Source organism: Oncorhynchus mykiss, chromosome 8 (genome assembly GCF_013265735.2).
Source record: "Oncorhynchus mykiss isolate Arlee chromosome 8, USDA_OmykA_1.1, whole genome shotgun sequence".
Lineage (NCBI taxonomy): Eukaryota > Metazoa > Chordata > Actinopteri > Salmoniformes > Salmonidae > Oncorhynchus > Oncorhynchus mykiss.
This window is the reverse complement of record NC_048572.1, coordinates 54,194,091-54,212,220: the sequence shown is the minus strand read 5'-3', so window position 1 is coordinate 54,212,220 and position 18,130 is coordinate 54,194,091. Positions and strand designations below refer to the sequence as shown.

Genomic DNA, 18,130 nt, shown 5'->3' with positions numbered 1-18,130 from the left:
AAGAACTTGGAAAAACTCACCCGCAGATATTTCTTCCAAATCTCGCTGTTGCGGCACTTTAACTGTTCAACACGTCGAAATGTAGACAGCTGATTTCCTTATCTTTCACCGTTTCTTTCCCTCAATGCTTTAAAGTCTTCCACTTGCCCGGTTCACTCCTGATCCGCTTTCTTTCTTTCTCCCTTTCTTTCTTTTGCCGCACATAACTCTCAGCTCCCTACACAGCCATTTCCAGCACAGCACCGCGCATGAAACAGGAGAATGCGTGGGAACTAATATGAACAGCTCGAAAATAAACGAACCCAGACGGAAAAGCACGAATCCCTGCAGGACAAGACGCATATGCTCATTATACATATTTCGAGATTCCTAAAATCACGCCCCTTCGATACAGACCACGACTTTTTTTCGTAGCGGGTTAGGAGAATTTGCGCAGCAGATTGGGAGAATTAACGTAGCAGGTTAGGATAATTAGGTCAATGTTAGGAAAAGGGTTAGTATTAGCAAAAATGCCCTCCTTACCTGTTACAAAGTCACTTGTATCTTGGTGGCGTTTTTTAGGGAGTCCCAAATAGTTCACCTCTCCTGAATTGAAGAATTTCAGCTAAAAATGCATCTTGACAGTACAGCCTGATCATGCTTGTTCACAACTGTGTTTTATTATAATTGTAAAATACACTGAGTGTGCAAAACAGTAGGAACACCTCTTTCTATGACAGACTGACCAGGTGAAAGCTATGATCCGTTATTGATGTCACCTGTTAAATCCACTTCAATCAGTTTAGATGATGGGGAGACAGGTTATTTTTAAGCCTTGGTACATGGATTGTCCCATGTTGTTGGGGATCGGAAGTGTCCGGTGTGAGAGAGGCAGCTTGAGGTGGCCAGAGTAGTGCAGAAGCTGAGGAAGATGAGGAGTAGTAGTAATGCAGAAGTTGAGACAGTGAAGAAAGTAGAGGAGGATGGGTGAGGGATTCTGAGGTCAACGAGTGATACTTGTATAATGTATGCTTCAGTAAGGTTGGCTTCTTCGCGTTCATAGCAATGGTGTCCTGTAATCTCAGGGCATTGGCATGGTGCAGGAGCAGATGGGATCAAAGTAGTGTAACAGGTTAGTGGGTTTTTAATGTGTAAGGTTGGTTGGAAGGGTGTTATTTAAAAAAAATGGTATCACAGTATAATGGATTTATACTATAGTCCAGTTGGAGATGGTAATGCTTGCATTAAATAACACCCTTCCAACTAACCTCCAATATGGATGCCAACTGCCGTTAAACCCCACAGAAGAAGAAATGGAATGTGTACTGTATGTGTGCCATTGAGGGTGAATGGGCAAGACAAAAGAGCCTTTGAATAGGATATGGTAGTAGGTGCCAGGCGCACCGGTGTGTGTGTCAAGAACTGCAACGCTGCTGGCTTTTTCATGCTCAACAGTTTCCCGTCTGTGTCAAGCATTTCACTACACCCGCAATAACATCTGCTAAACATGTATACAAGACCATTAAAACTAGATTTTGAACGGTCCACCCGCTAATGGACATCCAGTCAACTTGACACAACTGTGGAAAGCATTGGCATCACCATGGGCCAGCATCCCTGTGGAATGCTTTCGACCATAGCCGCGGGAAGCACTGCCTGAAAAATCTGAATGAAAGAAAATTTATTTTTATTACTAAAGTAGTGCACTGGGCCTTTACTAGTCCTAGATCACACACACACACACCCCGGGGATGAAATTCGCAGCGCCCCCACCCCAGACATCTTCCAGCAGTTAACTCAATATTAGGAAGGTGTTCCTAATGTTTTGTACACTGTTTTAGAAAGGGCCAATAACTAGGCTACTCTAAAATTAGCAGTTTTGTCACACAACACAATGCCAGATGTTTTGAGTGTGCAATTGGCATGTTGACTGCAGGGATGTCCACCAGAACTGTTGCCAGAGAATTGGTTAATTTCTCTACCTTAAGCCACCTCTGTCATTTTAGAGAATTTAGCAGTACAGTACATCCAACCAGCCTCACAACCGCAGACCACGTGTAACCACACCAGCCCAGAACTTCTACCTCAGGCTTAGTCAACAGCTGATGAAACCGGATGCTGCATGCTTGTCATCCTTACCAGGGTCTTGACCTGACTGCAGTTTGGCGTCATAACCGACTTCAGTGGGAAAACGCTCACCTTCTATGGCTAGTGGCACTCTGGAGAAATATGCTTTCACGGATAAATCCCAGTTTTAACTGTAGTGGGCAGATGGCAGACATAGCGTGGGAAAGCGGTTTGCTGATGTCAACGTTGTGAACAGAGTGCCCACTGGTAGAGGTGGGGTTATGGTATGGGCAGGCATGAGCTATGGACAACAAACAATTGCATTTTATCAATGGCAATTTGAATGCAGAGATACCGTGACGAGATCCTGATGCCCATTGTCGTGCCATTCACCCGCCGCCGTCACCATGTTTCAGCATGAGAATGCACAGCCCCATATCGCAATGATCTGTACACAGTTCTTGGAAGCTGTAAATGTCCCAGTTCTTCCACGGCCTGCATACTCACCAGACATGTCACCCATTGAGCATGTTTGGAATGCTCTGGATCGACAGTGTTCCTTTTCTGATCCATATGTATTGCCAGTCATGTGAAATACATAGATTAGGGCCTAATTAACTTTTTCAAATTGACCGATTTCCTTATGTAAACTGTAATACAGTAAAATATTTGAAAACTTTGCATGTTGCATTTATATTTTTGTTCAATGTACAGTGGGGAGAACAAGTATTTGATAACCTGCAAAATCGGCAGTGTTTCCTACTTAAAGCATGTAGAGGTCTGTAATTATCATAGGTACACTTCAACTGTGAGACGGAATCTAAAACAAAAATCCAGATAATCACATTGTATGATTTTTAATTCATTTGCATTTTATTGCATGACATAAGTATTTGATACATCAGAAAAGCAGAACTTAATATTTGGTACAGAAACCTGTTTGCAATTACAGAGATCATACGTTTCCTGTAGTTCTTGACCAGGTTTCCACACACTGCAGCAGGGATTTTGGCCCAGTCCTCCATACAGACCTTCTCCAGATCCTTCAGGTTTCGGGGCTGTCGCTGGGCAATACGGACTTTCAGCTCCCTCCAAAGATGTTCTATTGGGTTCAGGTCTGGAGACTGGCTAGGTCACTCCAGGACCTTGAGATGCTTCTTACAGAGCCACTCCTTAGTTGCCCTGGCTGTGTGTTTCGGGTCGATGTCATGCTGGAAGACCCAGCCACGACGCATCTTCAATGCTCTTACTGAGGGAAGGAGGTTGTTGGCCAAGATCTCACGATACATGGCCCCATCCATCCTCACCTCAATACGGTGCAGTCGTCCTGTCCCTGTTGCAGAAAAGCATCCCCAAAGAATGATGTTTCCACCTCCATGCTTCACGGTTGGGATGGTGTTCTTGGGGTTGTACTCATCCTTCTTCCTCCAAACACGGTGAGTGGAGTTTAGACCAAAAAGCTCAATTTTTGTCTCATCAGACCACATGACCTTCTCCCATTCCTCCTCTGGATCATCCAGATGGTCATTGGCAAACTTCAGACGGGCCTGGACATGCGCTGGCTTGAGCAAGGGGACCTTGCATGCGCAGCAGGATTTTAATCCATGACGGCGTAGTGTTACTAATGGTTTTCTTTGACTGTGGTCCCAGCTCTCTTCAGGTCATTGACCAGGTCCTGCCGTGTAGTTCTGGGCTGATCCCTCACCTTCCTCATGATCATTGATGCCCCACGAGGTGAGATCTTGCATGGAGCGTCAGACCGAGGGTGATTGACCATCACCTTGAACTTCTTCCATTTTCTAATAATTGTGCCAACAGTTGTTGCCTTCTCACCAAGCTGCTTGCCAATTGTCCTGTAGCCCATCCTAGCCTTGTACAGGTCTGCAATTTAACCCTGATGTCCTTACACAGCTCTCTGGTCTTGGCCATTGTGGAGAGGTTGGAGTCTGAGTGTGTGGACAGGTGTCTTTTATACAGGTAATGAGTGGAGAACAGGAGGACTTCTTAAAGAAAAACTAACAGGTCGGTTGATCAAATACTTATGTCATGCAATAAAATGCAAATTAATTACTTAAAAATCATAATGTGATTTTCTGGATTTTTGTTTTAGATTCCGTCTCTCACAGTTGAAGTGTACCGGTACCTATGATAAAAATTACAGACCTACATGCTTTGTGTAGGAAAACCTGAAAAATCGGCAGTGTATCAAATACTTGTTCCCCCCACTGTATATAATTGTTTTGAATGGAAAAAATATGCATTGGATCACAATGAGCCTTGAGTAGTTAGTGTTGTGAATGTGTTTATCAAAATTGTAGTTCATAAGTCCCAAAATAAATGGTCCACTTCATATTAGTCTTCTGCCATTAATTTATTTCAAAATGCTGTTAGAGCGTATAAAGCAATGGATTTCACACCAACTTTCACCAGAAACCAGTTTGAGAAATATGAAATGAAGTTGTTCGAGGGCCACCAAGGTAAAAGACAGAACAAAACAATGTGAATTATCTATATGAATTACAATTGACCACCCGTGTGACGAAATCAACATTAGATGTCCCCTTTTCCATATACAGTATCAGGAAAAATGTGAGAGTATCATCAGCTGGTTGTATACCGTGTGCACCTCATACTTTACCCCCTTTATTCTTAAGTGTTATTGAAGTCGAATTGGAAAAGAAAATGGAAAAAAAATGAATACAATTCAGTGACGTAAACAATGTACACGAACAAATTTGGGTGCCAGTGTTTTTTTTGTGTAACATTGAACAGTGTAGAAATGCAGAATGGTTATGTTCACAATCGTGGTCAGCTTAGCCATACTGTAAGAATCAGACAAATTCTCTAGCAAGCTAGACCATGGAAATATCTGACAAATTGAACATGTAGTTATTCAGTAAAAATGTCTAGTATGATTACACCGTAGCAAGATGCAGTATTTCCAACAAACGGACCACATTGACAATAATCAAGATCTGGGAAATACATTGTAAATTGAATTACTTATTTGATTATATCCTCAAGAAACACATGTTTCAAGTACTAATTAAGTAAACAATGTTGGGTAATAAAACAAGTAGATCAGTTTTAGATTTGACCTTGCGCTATCCTCTCTCGTTCAAGTATTAGTTGGTGCTAAATTATTATTTTAACCCTTGTCAATATTCCCACCGTGAAACACGTGTTCCTAACATCTGACAGAGTATGACAGTTCATCCTGATATTACAGCTTATTTGAAATAAGCGAGAGTGGAAGCATTTGTTAATTCCATAGTTGCAGAAGAAAACAATGTGCCAATGAGAGTATACAAAGTTCAGAGCAAAACCATCTTCAAATCTCTCACCAAACCACTGTCATTCTATCAAGTCTGCTGTTCACCCCCCCCCCCCAAGTCACTTTTTAATCATTTCCAACTGCCGTTTAGATTAGTTACGGTGTGTGTGTGAATAGCATAGGCGAATCAGCAATACAACAAGACTGCTTCCATGTCAAAATATACACACACAAAAAACATTTCAATTTGTCCCTCAGGGCTTCTGTTGGAATCCTGCCGTTTACCGTCATTGGTTGTAGTAATTTAACAGCAGATGGAAAAACTTCAAATACAGTACACTTGACCCCAAAAAATGTAAACATTCATATAACATGGTTAAAAACCGCAAAGAGAGCCAGTTCCTACATACACTGTACGATTCTTAAACCAGGGTTCTGAAAAATAACGAGAACTGCGTTAAGAGGAAATGCCTAACCTTTACAAACGCTCTCCTGCTAAATTAGATTGTAGGGTAGCTTGCTTCAACAAGCAGGTAAGTACGGCATTGCAGGATCGCCAACAATCTAGTATCAAAAAGGTAGTAAAGGCAGAACTTAATTTATTTTGTCAATCATTTTGTGATTTAAACCAATGAGAGAATTGGTGGAATCCATTTGATGATTTCACTGGATGATTGACAGGGCATGGCAGCAGGGCCCCATTCCTAAAGCCTCCTATGTACACTACCTCTTCTCTTTCTTTTTTAGAAGGGTTCCTATGAGAAATCCCCGCTTTGGCATGGGGGCACCATTTCAAAGCATACCGAATGTAGATACCTTTCATACTTGTGCCCAGGTCTTTTAAAACGTGACACACTTTCCCTGATTCTCTTGGATCCAGTCCAGATAGTGACTACAAATCATTACCAAACACATTGTTCTAGTGTGTTAAAAGACAGCACTGAATTAAAAAGGGCTTGGACACAGTAAGTACATAAACATTCAACATGTGTTTGAAAGGCCATATTTGATCAGACAAAAATCAGCAGCCATTTTCCAAGAAATTAAACACTTTTGGAATACTAAAATGTTACCCAACTTAAAATTTAAGAGATAATGGACAAAGAAATTGCTTCATCCTCTGTCTCCATCTAGAAACCACATCTAAAACATTTGTTCTTAATTTAGTTTCCTCAAGTCCCTATCAATTCACACAACAGAATGGCTGCACCTCATTTGTGCGATTTACACAAATAGGGCCAATAATACATGACGTCATATTCAGCCCTGAAATAAAAACAAATGAACATTAAAAAGTCATGAATAGGTTATTTCAGTTAAAAAAAAGAAAAACAAATTTAAAACATATTTACAAAGTACAAACATGTTACAGGTGCTACAGTGAACCTAAAACCAAAGGGTGAAGGAGGGGGAAACCAAAAATAGGATGTAAACCAATTTTGGCACTCAAAAGTTTGTTTAGTGTGGTAGGATGCATACTGTAACGTTAACTCGACTATGTAACAACATTATTTTTGTTCTTCTCTCCCTCCGGTTGCCTCGATTGGCACAACTTGAGTATATACTTGCGGATAAACATGCAAGCCCTTCAAATACTGTACAGTAGTCGATAAGAGTATGTAACCTTAGTCTAGAGTCTTGCTGTCTTGAGAAAGACTCTACCTTTCACCTTTTTGGAGCAACGCTAGGCTAAAACCCCTCCCTCTCTTTTGGTTTGGATTTCTGTGCTGCTGTACCCTGTGCTCCTCTCCCCGCAGCCTCCAGGCTCCAGTCGGACTGAGCCAAGTTAATCCACGATGCCTTAAACCGCGGCTGCCTGACGGGGAGGGTGGCTCTTGGCTCCTTCTCATTTGGGTCGTCAAAGCTCACCTCCTGCACCGCCTTCTGCTTCTTAAAGGAGTCCCTCCTCTCGGACAGGGCCAGTTTCCTCATCACCAACTCCTTGGAGCAGTGGTCACTGCGGTGGTCGCTGCTTGTCGACTCCCTGTGGATTCTCTGACCGCCCAGATACAGGCCCTGGCGGCCATGTTGTTCCCCCACACAGACAAACCCTCTGGCCGTATCCAGGTCCTCTAGCCCCTCCCCCTCCGACAGAGGTACCTCCATGGTGTGTCGGCGGGTGGCGTAGCCCTTCTTGTCACCGTGGTACGCCCCGGAGAGCTTCTCAGCCGACTGCACCCTCTTGAGGAGGGGAGAGCGGGGCGGCTCGGCGCTGCGCGGGCGGACAGAGTGGCGGGTAACGGTGGGAGGGGACAGGGTCTTGCCGTGGAGGCCCTTGGACAGGCCAGGGAGGGAGGACGGAGAGCACTGGGAGGAAAGGGGCTGCGGAGGGGGGATACAGGCCAGCGGGGAGGGAGGGATGCTGCTGGTGGACTTGCAGCGGCCTGCCTTGGTGTAGCGGCCTAGGACCTGGAGGGAGCTGGGACGGGCCTGGGGGACGGGGGAGTTGGGAGAGCTGGAGCAGGGAGAGGAGCTCTGGGGGGAGTTGGAGTCTGAGAAGAGATAGAACATGCTGTAGATAAGCCTTTGATTTCTTCAGTGACAAAGAATTCTCGCTGTCGTGCTGTTAAATGGTTTGATAATAATGAGAATCAACTTTTGCCTGCATTTCTGTATGACATGTACCATGAAAACCAAGAGCTTTTACATAACCCAGGTATCTTCTATTCCGATACCAATTGACTTGGTATATCATAACGGTTGAAACATGGTCACACACCCACCTTATTACATTAAAATATGTACATCACAAAATGGCCGACTATCGAACCACAGTTTCCATCCAATAGAGGCTAGCTACTCACCTCCAGACTGGTCGGGGGCGGGGGAGGGGCAGGGTGTGCTGGGTCCAGGCGAGAGGCTCTGGGTGGGGGAGCCAGACAAGCTGTCACTGGAGGATACAGAATGCTGGAAGCCGGAGGAGAAACTACGACTGCTCTGCATTGGAGGAGGGGTGTGCTTGGCCATCTTCCTCAAGACGCTACGTCGTCTACTACAGGAGAGAAATGGGATTCAATTTAAATGGATATTTTCAGCAATCCTTTTCATGTGACGTGATAATACACCAAATTCTGTGGCTATAAAAGACAGCAATATTAGCATTAGGCGGCACAGAATTCTATATTTTTCCTTGTTCTTATATATCATAGAAGTTGCTCAAATGGCCCAATGCATTATTTACAATTCCTTTCCATTGGGCACATCTGGAATACAACCAAAATAAACTGCAAATGCATCCAACAACTTTGTAGTCACATGCTTGATGCAGTGATTGTGTGCTAGGAATATGGGTCCAAATACTACACTGAACAAAAAATGTAAGGAACACGCCACAATTCTTAAGACTTTACTGAGTTACAGTTCATAGAAGTAAATTAGCCAATTTAAATAAATGCATTAGGCCCTAAGACGGATTTCACATGACAGGGAATACAGAAATGCATCGTTTGGTCACAGATACCTTTATAAAAAAATTAAGAAAATAAAGTAGTGGCGTGGATCAGAAAACCAGTCAGTATCTTGTGTGATCCCATCTTGCCTCATGCAGTGCGATACATGTCCTTTGCATAGAGTTAGTCAGGCTGTTGATTGTGGCCTGTGGAATGTTGTCCCACTCTTCAATGGCTGTGCGAAGCTGCTGGATATTGGCAGGAACTACAACATGCTGTCGAGCCAGAGCATCCCAAACATGCTCGACGGGTGACACGTTTGGTGAGTATGAAGGCCATGGCAGAACCGGGACATTTTCAGCTTCCAGGAATTCTATACAGATCCTTGCAACATGGTGCTGTGTATTATCATGCTGAAACATTAAGTGATGGCGGCGGATGAATGACACGACAATGGGCCTCAGGATCTCGTCACGGTAACTCAGTTTATTAAAATGCCATTGATAAAATCAGGATGGCTGGTCTAAGACAATATCGCATGTGAAGTAGCCGGATGTGGAATCCCTGGGTTTGTGTGGTTACACGTGGTCGGCAGTTGTGAGGCCGGTTGGACATACTGCGAAATCCTTTAAAACGATGTTGGAGGTGGGTTATGGTAGATAAATTAACATTCAATGCTCTGGCAACAGCTCTGGTGGACATTCCTCCAGTTAGTATGTAAATTTCACTACCTCAACTTGAGACATCTGTGGCATTGTGTGACCAAACTCTACATTTTAGTGGCATTTTCTCTCGAGCACAAGGTACACCTGTGTAATGATCATGCTGTTTATCAGCTTCTTGATATGCCACACTCAGGTGGATAGATTATCTTGGCAAAGGAGAAATGCTCAAACCAAATTTTCGAGAAATATTCTCTGTAGATATGGAACATTTTGTTCAGTATACTTTAAATACACATAAGTGAGCATCACTTCGGTTCCCTAAAATCGAGGAGGACCATGTACAAAAAGTGCTGTCATTTCTAAAACAGTTCACCACTACCAATATGGATGAAAATACACTCAAATGAAAGCTGACAGTCTGCACTTTAATCTAATTGGTCATTGTATGGGTCGCCTCACTGTAGGTGCTACACATTGCTCGTTGTGACTGGAGTTACTGCTCCTCATATAATGGAGAGCCTTGTAAAATGTTCTGCTCTTTACCTGTCCTGGTCATCCTTCCTCTTCTTCTTGCTGCGTCGGGCCATCTTGCTCTTGTTGCTGGTCTTCCTGGCTGGGCCCACCTTGATGGAGGTGTTCTCCAGGGCTGTGGTCTGCAGCATCACCTTGCTGCCACTCTGTGAATAGAAGGGCTATTGGTTTACTGGTCTTCAAATACAGGACAAGTGAAACTATGGTATAATTTGGCCACTTGTCAGTTTCGTGATCATATTTTGGAAGGTGGCAAGTGATAAAAGGCAACAACAAAAAAAGGCCAGAGCGAGAGAGGGAGCGAAGGAACAACCAACAGAAGGAAATTAGTGTGTTTTTTATTAACCCAATCCGCCATGTCTTCTTCGGAAGACAAATATGTTTAAAAGCTTTTCTGCTACATAAAGACATGGTACTTTTATATAAAAGGAGTCACATTGCCAAATATAACACATTGCCAAATATAAGCTCTTTAACCCTCAGCCACTCCCAGCCCACCTATCACCAAAGACCACCCTCATCTGGTTTCCATGTGCCATATATTTTTCAATGTTTTACATATTTTTTTTTACCTTTCTAAAATCGTATAATATCCACAGATTGTGAGCTCAAGATAAACACTTTTCCTACGAGTATTATTCCATTTTTTTATTGACTATGGCGTTCCAAAATCACCCAACACTGCTATTTGTAAGGTAAATTTTAAGTGCATGTTGGGATTTTTTTAACCATTCCTGAATCTGTGACCAGAAACAAGCTACATCGGGGAAATACCAGAATATATTGATTCTGTCTCTTCGTAGCAAACTCTTCAGCGCTAAGATTGTTGTATGCACATTTTTTTTTGTTGATATATATATATATATATATATATATAAATAACATACACAGTTAGTGGCAAGAATTGTATATAATCTCAATTGTTGAATTAAGTGTAGTTTTTTTAACCAGTTCATAAACCATGTGCCATGGAATCGGTACGTCGATAATCTCTCCCCATTATTTTGCAACCTGTATAGCGCAGCGGTCAACATTTTTGTCCTCAAATGAAACTGGTATATTTTTCTATTTATGCCAATTCCTTTCAGCCAATTTGTATCTTTAATATATGGCAGGCAAACAACTTCCCAACCTTCTCCCTTTTCCACTTGTCTCCTCCATTTTTGTGGAAATGCTGCAATCAGTTGGTTGTAAATCTGGATTGAGCAGCTATTCTCATATATTTTCGATAGCTGCAAATGTGACATAACTCCTCCGTTTCTATTCATAATGTCAATAATACAATTCTAAAAAAAATAATCCATAAAGAATGTTTTATTTTATTACTAGTATATTTGCGTTTAACCATTACATTTGTTATATATTTTCTGGAGGATAAAACTGAAATTGTAACCAGCTTTGTATGAAAATGTTATTATCAATTAGTCCGAAAGGAGAAGTTGTAATCTGTATAAAGGCAAAAAAGCCATTTTTGAACAAAGGATGAGCTTTTCTTAATATGAGTGAAGCTTTTAGTGAGGTCTAAAGCTTTAATATTTCATTTTAGCCCCCAAACTCACAAATAGGCACACTTAATTTTGTCTGGCTTTGTATTCCAAATCATTTAATATTTTTTGCTCATATGATAAAAAAAAAAGTAGTAGTCTGGAGTAAGTAAGTGAACTGTGATAGGACCAAAGTGTTAATCAATGTCATTTTTCCATAAAGACAAGTATTTACCTCTATGGTTGCAGAATCTTATCTATTTTTGCTAACTTTCTATTGAAATTGTGGTAAGTTCAATTATATTTATTGAGATGTGAATACCAAGTATGTCTACTTCACCATCCACCCATTTTATCAGTAAACTACAAGGTAGTGTAAACACTAACGATCCAATACATAACATTGTACACTTGTCATAATTACATTTCAGTCCATAGAGGCTAGAAAAGTGATCAAGCTCTTCAAATGAAACTGTGCAGGGATCCACATTGCGGACTTAAGGAGAAAAAAAAAATTGTCATCGGCATACAGATACTTTTGTACTTTAATCAAATGCATTTTTTCAAAATCTGCCACAAAGACCAGGCCTGGTATCTTGGATGTTTCATAATGTTCAATTGTTTCAAGTAATTGTATATTATCTCCAATATATCGTCCATGTAAAAAAAAAAACTGATCAGGATGAACAATATCTAGTTAAACCTTTTTAAATTCCATGTGCTATGCATTTCGCCAGGATTTTCATATCACAACATTGGTGTAAGAGGCCTCTATTTTTAAATGGACAGGATATTTATAATTACCACCTGGCTCCTGTTTTAGTAGTATTGAAATCAGAACTTGAGTACCTGAAAGTCGGCAATTTTTATAGGAGTAATTAAAACATGCTAATAATGGATCTTTGAGTACATAAAAAAAAAGGTCTGATTTACCATGAAGCCGTGGTGTTTTTCCAGACTGAAAAGATATTGCCTCAGAAAGTTCCTCTTCTGTAAGTTGGGCTTCACAGGTCTTTTTGGAAATTTGATCATTTTATATTATTTGGGGGGGGAAATTCCTTACAGTTAACATCATGCCGTGGAAATGGAGACTGAAAAGAAAACATTTGGTGAATAATTTATGACTCCATAATTTAACTATTTCTGTAAATTCTAAGAGAGCATTTGTATGAAAAAAGGTTGTACATTTCAACATTTTCGGTCCAATTCGCTGTATTTTTGTGAGACACTACACGTGATTGTTCTTGAATAAGTACCTCCATTTCTTTTGGTTTTTCCTCTAACCTATTTTGTGCCTGTATAGTAGTTTCCATTACCATCTACCTGCACTGTCACTTTCCTTAATTAAACTAATCTCTTTTCACCTAACCTTATTGTTTTAATGATGAGTATTGTATTGAATGGCCTCTAAAAGTACATTTAAAAGTGTCCCATACAATAAGGGGATCTGCTGTACCTATGATGTGCAAAAAAAAGTCCATTATGAATTATTTTGTCTTCGTTAAGAACAAATTGCCATCCAATAGGCTGATTCAGTTTTAAATATCCCCGTTCGCGTGGAAATTCTGTAAGAGTTATATGGTGGTCCGATCGCATTCGGTCTCCTATTAACACTTTTTATTTTATGTTTTACTTTTGATGCCAGCAAGAATGAGACTAGGAAGTAATCAAGACGGCTAGCTTGATGAAGCCTCCATGTTTTTCTCACTAGGTCAGGGTTTTTTCAGCCTCCATATACCCACTATTTCTAATGTCTAATCTCTAATGTCTAATTTCTAAAACCGTATTATAATCTCCCACCATAATAATAGATTATTTCGTTGCTTATGAGCTCAAGAGATTATTATATATATTTCTTTCTTCGTGGAACATCATTATTTGGCCCCCTTTGACCATGACAAAAGTATATTTCTCCCTCCCAGTCCTTTTTACACCCAACCTCATCTATATTTGTAGAATGAGTTTCCTGTAAACAATAGATATTATATTCTAAAAATTTATCTTTTTTTTATGATCTGCTAAACCATTACAATTATAACCGGCTATACTTACCATAATGACAACCAAGTTTCAATTATACTTACCACAACCAATGTTCGTAAACTTACCATGATAATTAAGTGTCCTCATAGCCTCCAATTGTCCCAATATTCCACCCCCCCCCCTTATCTAGGTCTGTTGTCACTAAGACCATCATACCATCTTCCTGACTCATGACACACCTTTACATCCTAAGGCAAACCCTTGGCCACCAATTGGCGTAGGCCAGAGGGAAATATGGGCCGTCCCATGGTAACATAAATATCTCTGAGTGTGCTTAAGAGAACTAACCAAATAACATGGAAAACAGACCGAAAAAAAATTATAGTAACAATAATAGATAATATTTATAGAAATAACAGCAGTCTTATAAATGCATACTCATAATTTAGCAAGGCTATAAGCATGTCAGCCCAACCTGCTCAGTTCATTGGATTCAGTTGTTCAATAAAAATAAAATAAAAACAGATAAAGAACTGGTTTTGCTATTTATCTATGTCCATTAGACGCAAGACATATTTCATTTTGTCATTATATCCTGTTTTACTCAACAGGAAGATGACTACAAATAAAGATTGGTCTTAGGCATCACACTACCCATTGGTATTCCTTTCAAGTTTAACTAACAATCGAATGACAGACATGGAACGATAGCCAAGAATACACGCTGTACTGATAATCCAGAGGGAGTAAACCTGTGAAACCAACCCTCTTCACCCACACTTTGCTTTTAATTCCAGGGTCGTTGGTCTATCACCTCAGCTGTTTTACACCTAGGCCTATATCATTAGGCTCAAGAATATTACAGGTAGCATAATTAGCAGAGATGGAGAGAGAGAAGCAAAGACCAATGGAAGGGAATGAGGAGTATTAAGACTGTCCTCTTTCAGTGGGTCTCACCTTGAGCAGCAGCGCCACCACCTCAGTGTGCACGAGCCCCTGGACCGACTCGCCATTCACGTGGGTGATGAGGTCACCGGCTCTCAGCCCTGCCTCATGAGCCGGGGTGTCCTCCTCCACACACTACAGGAACACATGAATATGAGCCAATAAGAACGTAACCCTGACTGCTTTGGCATTTGCATTTATTATGGATCCCATTAGCTGCTGCCTCTTCCTGGGGTCCAGAAAAATGTATGCAGTTTATACAATTTTAACATTACATTCACAGATTTTACAACACACTGTGTGCCCTCAGGCCCCTACTACCACATATCTACAGTACTAAATCCATGTGTCTAGTGCGTGTGTGTGTGCATGCATCTGTGCCTATGTTTGTGTTGCTTCACAGTCCTCTCTGTTCCATAATATGCTTTTTTATTTTACTGCTTGCTTCAGTTACTTGATGTGAATAGAGTTACATAGAGCCATGACTACATGTAGTGCTGTGCACCTCCCATAGACTGTTCTGGACTTGGGGACTGTGAAGAGACCTCGTGGCATGTCTTGTGGGCTATGCATGGGTTTCCGAGCTGTGTGCCAGTTGTTCAGACAGATCGGTGCATTCAACATGTCAATACCTCTCAAAAAGTCACTCTCCTCCACTTTGAGCCAGGAGAGATTGACATGCATATTATTAATATTAGCTCTCTATGTACATCCAAGGGCAAGCCGTGCTGCCCTGTTCTGAGCCAACTGCAATTTTTCTAAGTCCTTTTTTGTGGCACCTGACCACACGAACAGTAGTCAAGGTGCCACAAAACTAGGGCCTGTAGAACCTGCCTTGTTGATAGTGTTGTCAAGGCAGAGCAGTGCTTTATTATGGACATACTTCTCATTCTTAGCTACTGTTGTATCAATATGTTTTGACCATGACAGTTTACAATACAGGGTTACTCCAAGCAGTTTAGTCATCTCAATTTCCACATTATTTATTACAATATTTAGTTGAGGTTTAGTGAATGATTTGCCCCAAATACTATGCTTTTAGAAATATTTCAGGGCCAACTTATTCCTTGCCACCCATTCTGACACTAAATGCAGCTCTTTGTGTTTCAGTCGCTGTAGTAGCTGACGTGTATAGTGTTGAGTCATCTGCATACATAGACACTCTGGCTTTACTGAACGTCAGTGGCATGTCGTTAGTAAAGATTGAACAAAAATCAAGGGGCCTAAACAGCTACCCTGGGGAATTCCTGATACTACCTGGATTATGTTTGATAGGCTTCCATTAAAGAACACCCTCTGTTCTGTTAGACAAGTAACTCTTTATCCACATTATAGCTGGGGGGGTAAAGCCATAACATGTTTTTCAAGCAGCAAACTATGATCGATAATGTCAAAAGCTACACTGAAGTCTAACAAGACAGCCCCCGCAATCATTTTGTCATCAATTTCGCTCAGCCAACCATCAGTCATTCGTGTAAGTGCTGTGCTTGTTGAGTGTCCTTCCCTATAAGTTTGCTGAAAGTCTGTTGTCAATTTGTTTACCGTGTAATAGCATTGAATCCGGTCCAACAATTTTTTTCCAGAAGTTTACTAAGGGTTTGTAACAAGCTGATTGGTCGACGATTTAAGCCAGTAAATGGGGCCTTACTATTCTTTGCTAGCGGAATGACTTTAGCTTCCTTCCAGGCCTAAGGGCACACACTTTCTAGTAGGCTTAAATCAAAGGATGTGGCAAATAGGAGCGGCAATATCCTCAGTAATTTTCCATCCAGATTGTCAGACCCCGGTGGCTTGTCATTGAAAAAAAAATTATATTAACACCTCTTCCACAATGATTTTACGGAATTCAAAAGTACAAGTCGTCTTTCATAATTTGGTCCGATATACTTGGCTGTGCAGCGTCAGCGTTTGTTGCTGTCATCCCTGAGTCTGCTTATCTTGCCAATGAGGCAGGTAGCCTAGTGGTTAAAGCATTGGACTAGTAACCGGAAAGTTTCAAGATGGAATCCCCGAGCTGACAAGGTTGAAATCTGTCGTTCTGCCTCAGTTAGCCCACTGTTGCTAGGCCGTCATTGAAAATAAAAACAAATTCTTAACTGACTTGCTTAGTTAAATAAAGGTTAAAAAAATGAAAAAGTAAGTAGTTGGCAATATCAGTGGGCTTTGATGAATGAGCCATCCGAGTCAATGAATGATGTAGCAGAGTTGGCTTTTTTCCCCCAAAATGTCATTTAAAAGTGCCCCAAAGCTTTTTACTATCATTAATCTTTGTTTCATAGTATAATTCTTTTTATTTAGTCACATGATTTCTTATTTTGCAGTACGTTTGCCAATCAGTTGAGCTGCCAGACTTACTTGCTATACCTTTGGCCTCGTCCTTTCAACCATACAATGTTTCAATTCCTCATCAATCCACAGGGATTTAAGAGTTTTTACAGGAATTTTATTAAATGGGTGCATGCTTATTAGTAACTGGAATAAGCAGTTTCATAAATGTGTGAAATGCAGTGACTGGTTGCTCCTCATTACAGACCAGACCAGCAAATATTTCTTTACATCAACATATTAATCACTACAAAACTTAATGTATGACACACTAACACTATACTATACCCAGCCTTTGGAACTTTGGTTTTCCTCGATATGGCTATTATATTGTGATCACTACAGCCTATGGATTTGGATACTGCTTTAAAGCAAATTTATGCAGCATTAGTAAAGATGTGAACAATACATATTGATTTCATTCCTGTGCCGTTTGTAACTACCCTGGTAGGTCGACTGACAACTTGAACCAGGTTGCAGGCACTTTTTTGAGTGGGCAGCTTGATGAGCCAGTCAATATTTAAATCACCCAGAAAATATACTTCTCTTATCACATACATTATCAAGCATTTCACACATATTATCCTGATACTGACTGTTTGCACTTGGTCGATAGCAGCTTCCCACAAGAATAGGCTTTAGGTGAGGCTGTAGCCATTTTGCTTCAACAGTATTTAACATTAGATCGTCTAAGCTTTACTGGAGCGTGGTTCTTTATATAGACCGCAACACCATCCATGTCTTTTCGGTAGATGTTATAACCATGTATTGCTACCACTGTATCAAAAGGTATTATCTAAGTGCGTTTCAGAGATAGTCAGAACATGAATGTCATCCGTTGCAAGTTATTGACTTCATGGATCTTGTTTCTCAGGCTGCATATGTTAATACGAGCTGTTTTTAAATCACTTTTCTGGGTTGCTTGATTGTTTTTAACGCTTTACTGGGAAGCTTATCAGAAGTAGACTTGCTCATGTTATTTATATTAGAGCTGATAGTGCAGGGTGAGCGGCACAAAGTGGTCTTCCCAATAGGGCAAACCGCCTCAGTGCCAACAGTGGTGTAACTCCTGTTCATTGGCTCATGATTACTACATACAATATCTGTAGGATAAACAAAAGGTATACGGTGCAATTAGGGGCACATCAATTAAGTTAATTACAGTGCCTGGCAAAAGTATTCATCCCTCTTGGCGTTTTTCCTATTTTGTTGCATTACAACCTGTAATTTAAATGGATTATTATTTGGATTTCATGTAATTGACATACACAAAATAGTCCAGACTGGTGAGGCTTTTTTTTCAAAGGAACAGTGGTGCGTTAAGTATTCACCCCCTTTGCTATGACGCCCCTAAATAAGATATGGTGCGCCAAATTACCTTCAGAAGTCAGATAATTAGTTAAATAAAGGACCACTTTAAGCCATACATTCCAGAGCTGGGCTTTACGATAGTGGCCAGAAAAAAAGCCATTGCTTAAAGAAATAAAA

General features: G+C 40.8%; 2 protein-coding genes across 5 annotated transcripts in view; both read right to left on the bottom strand.

Annotated features, from left to right (window-relative positions):
* The window catches only part of LOC110530129 (phosphatidylinositol 3-kinase regulatory subunit gamma), a 58,182-nt gene extending 57,867 nt beyond the window's left edge, over nucleotides 1-315 (bottom strand). Inside the window, exon 1 of one of the 2 annotated variants that reach the window (XM_036985685.1) lies at nucleotides 21-315. The gene's annotated coding sequence lies outside the window, so the exon portion shown is untranslated. The remainder of the gene's footprint in view (nucleotides 1-20) is intronic. The other variant, XM_036985687.1, reaches the window with a different exon arrangement.
* A 4,083-nt stretch (nucleotides 316-4,398) lies between these two features.
* Nucleotides 4,399-18,130, bottom strand: part of LOC110530128 (microtubule-associated serine/threonine-protein kinase 3) — a 51,715-nt gene continuing 37,983 nt past the window's right edge. For all 3 annotated transcript variants that reach the window (XM_036985683.1, XM_036985682.1, XM_036985684.1), the window contains 4 exons: nucleotides 14,330-14,452; nucleotides 9,918-10,051; nucleotides 8,125-8,312; nucleotides 4,399-7,812 (listed from right to left, as the gene is read on the bottom strand). In XM_036985683.1, coding sequence (XP_036841578.1) covers nucleotides 7,010-7,812; nucleotides 8,125-8,312; nucleotides 9,918-10,051; nucleotides 14,330-14,452 — 1,248 coding nt within the window. In that variant the 3' untranslated portion in view covers nucleotides 4,399-7,009. The remainder of the gene's footprint in view (nucleotides 7,813-8,124; nucleotides 8,313-9,917; nucleotides 10,052-14,329; nucleotides 14,453-18,130) is intronic.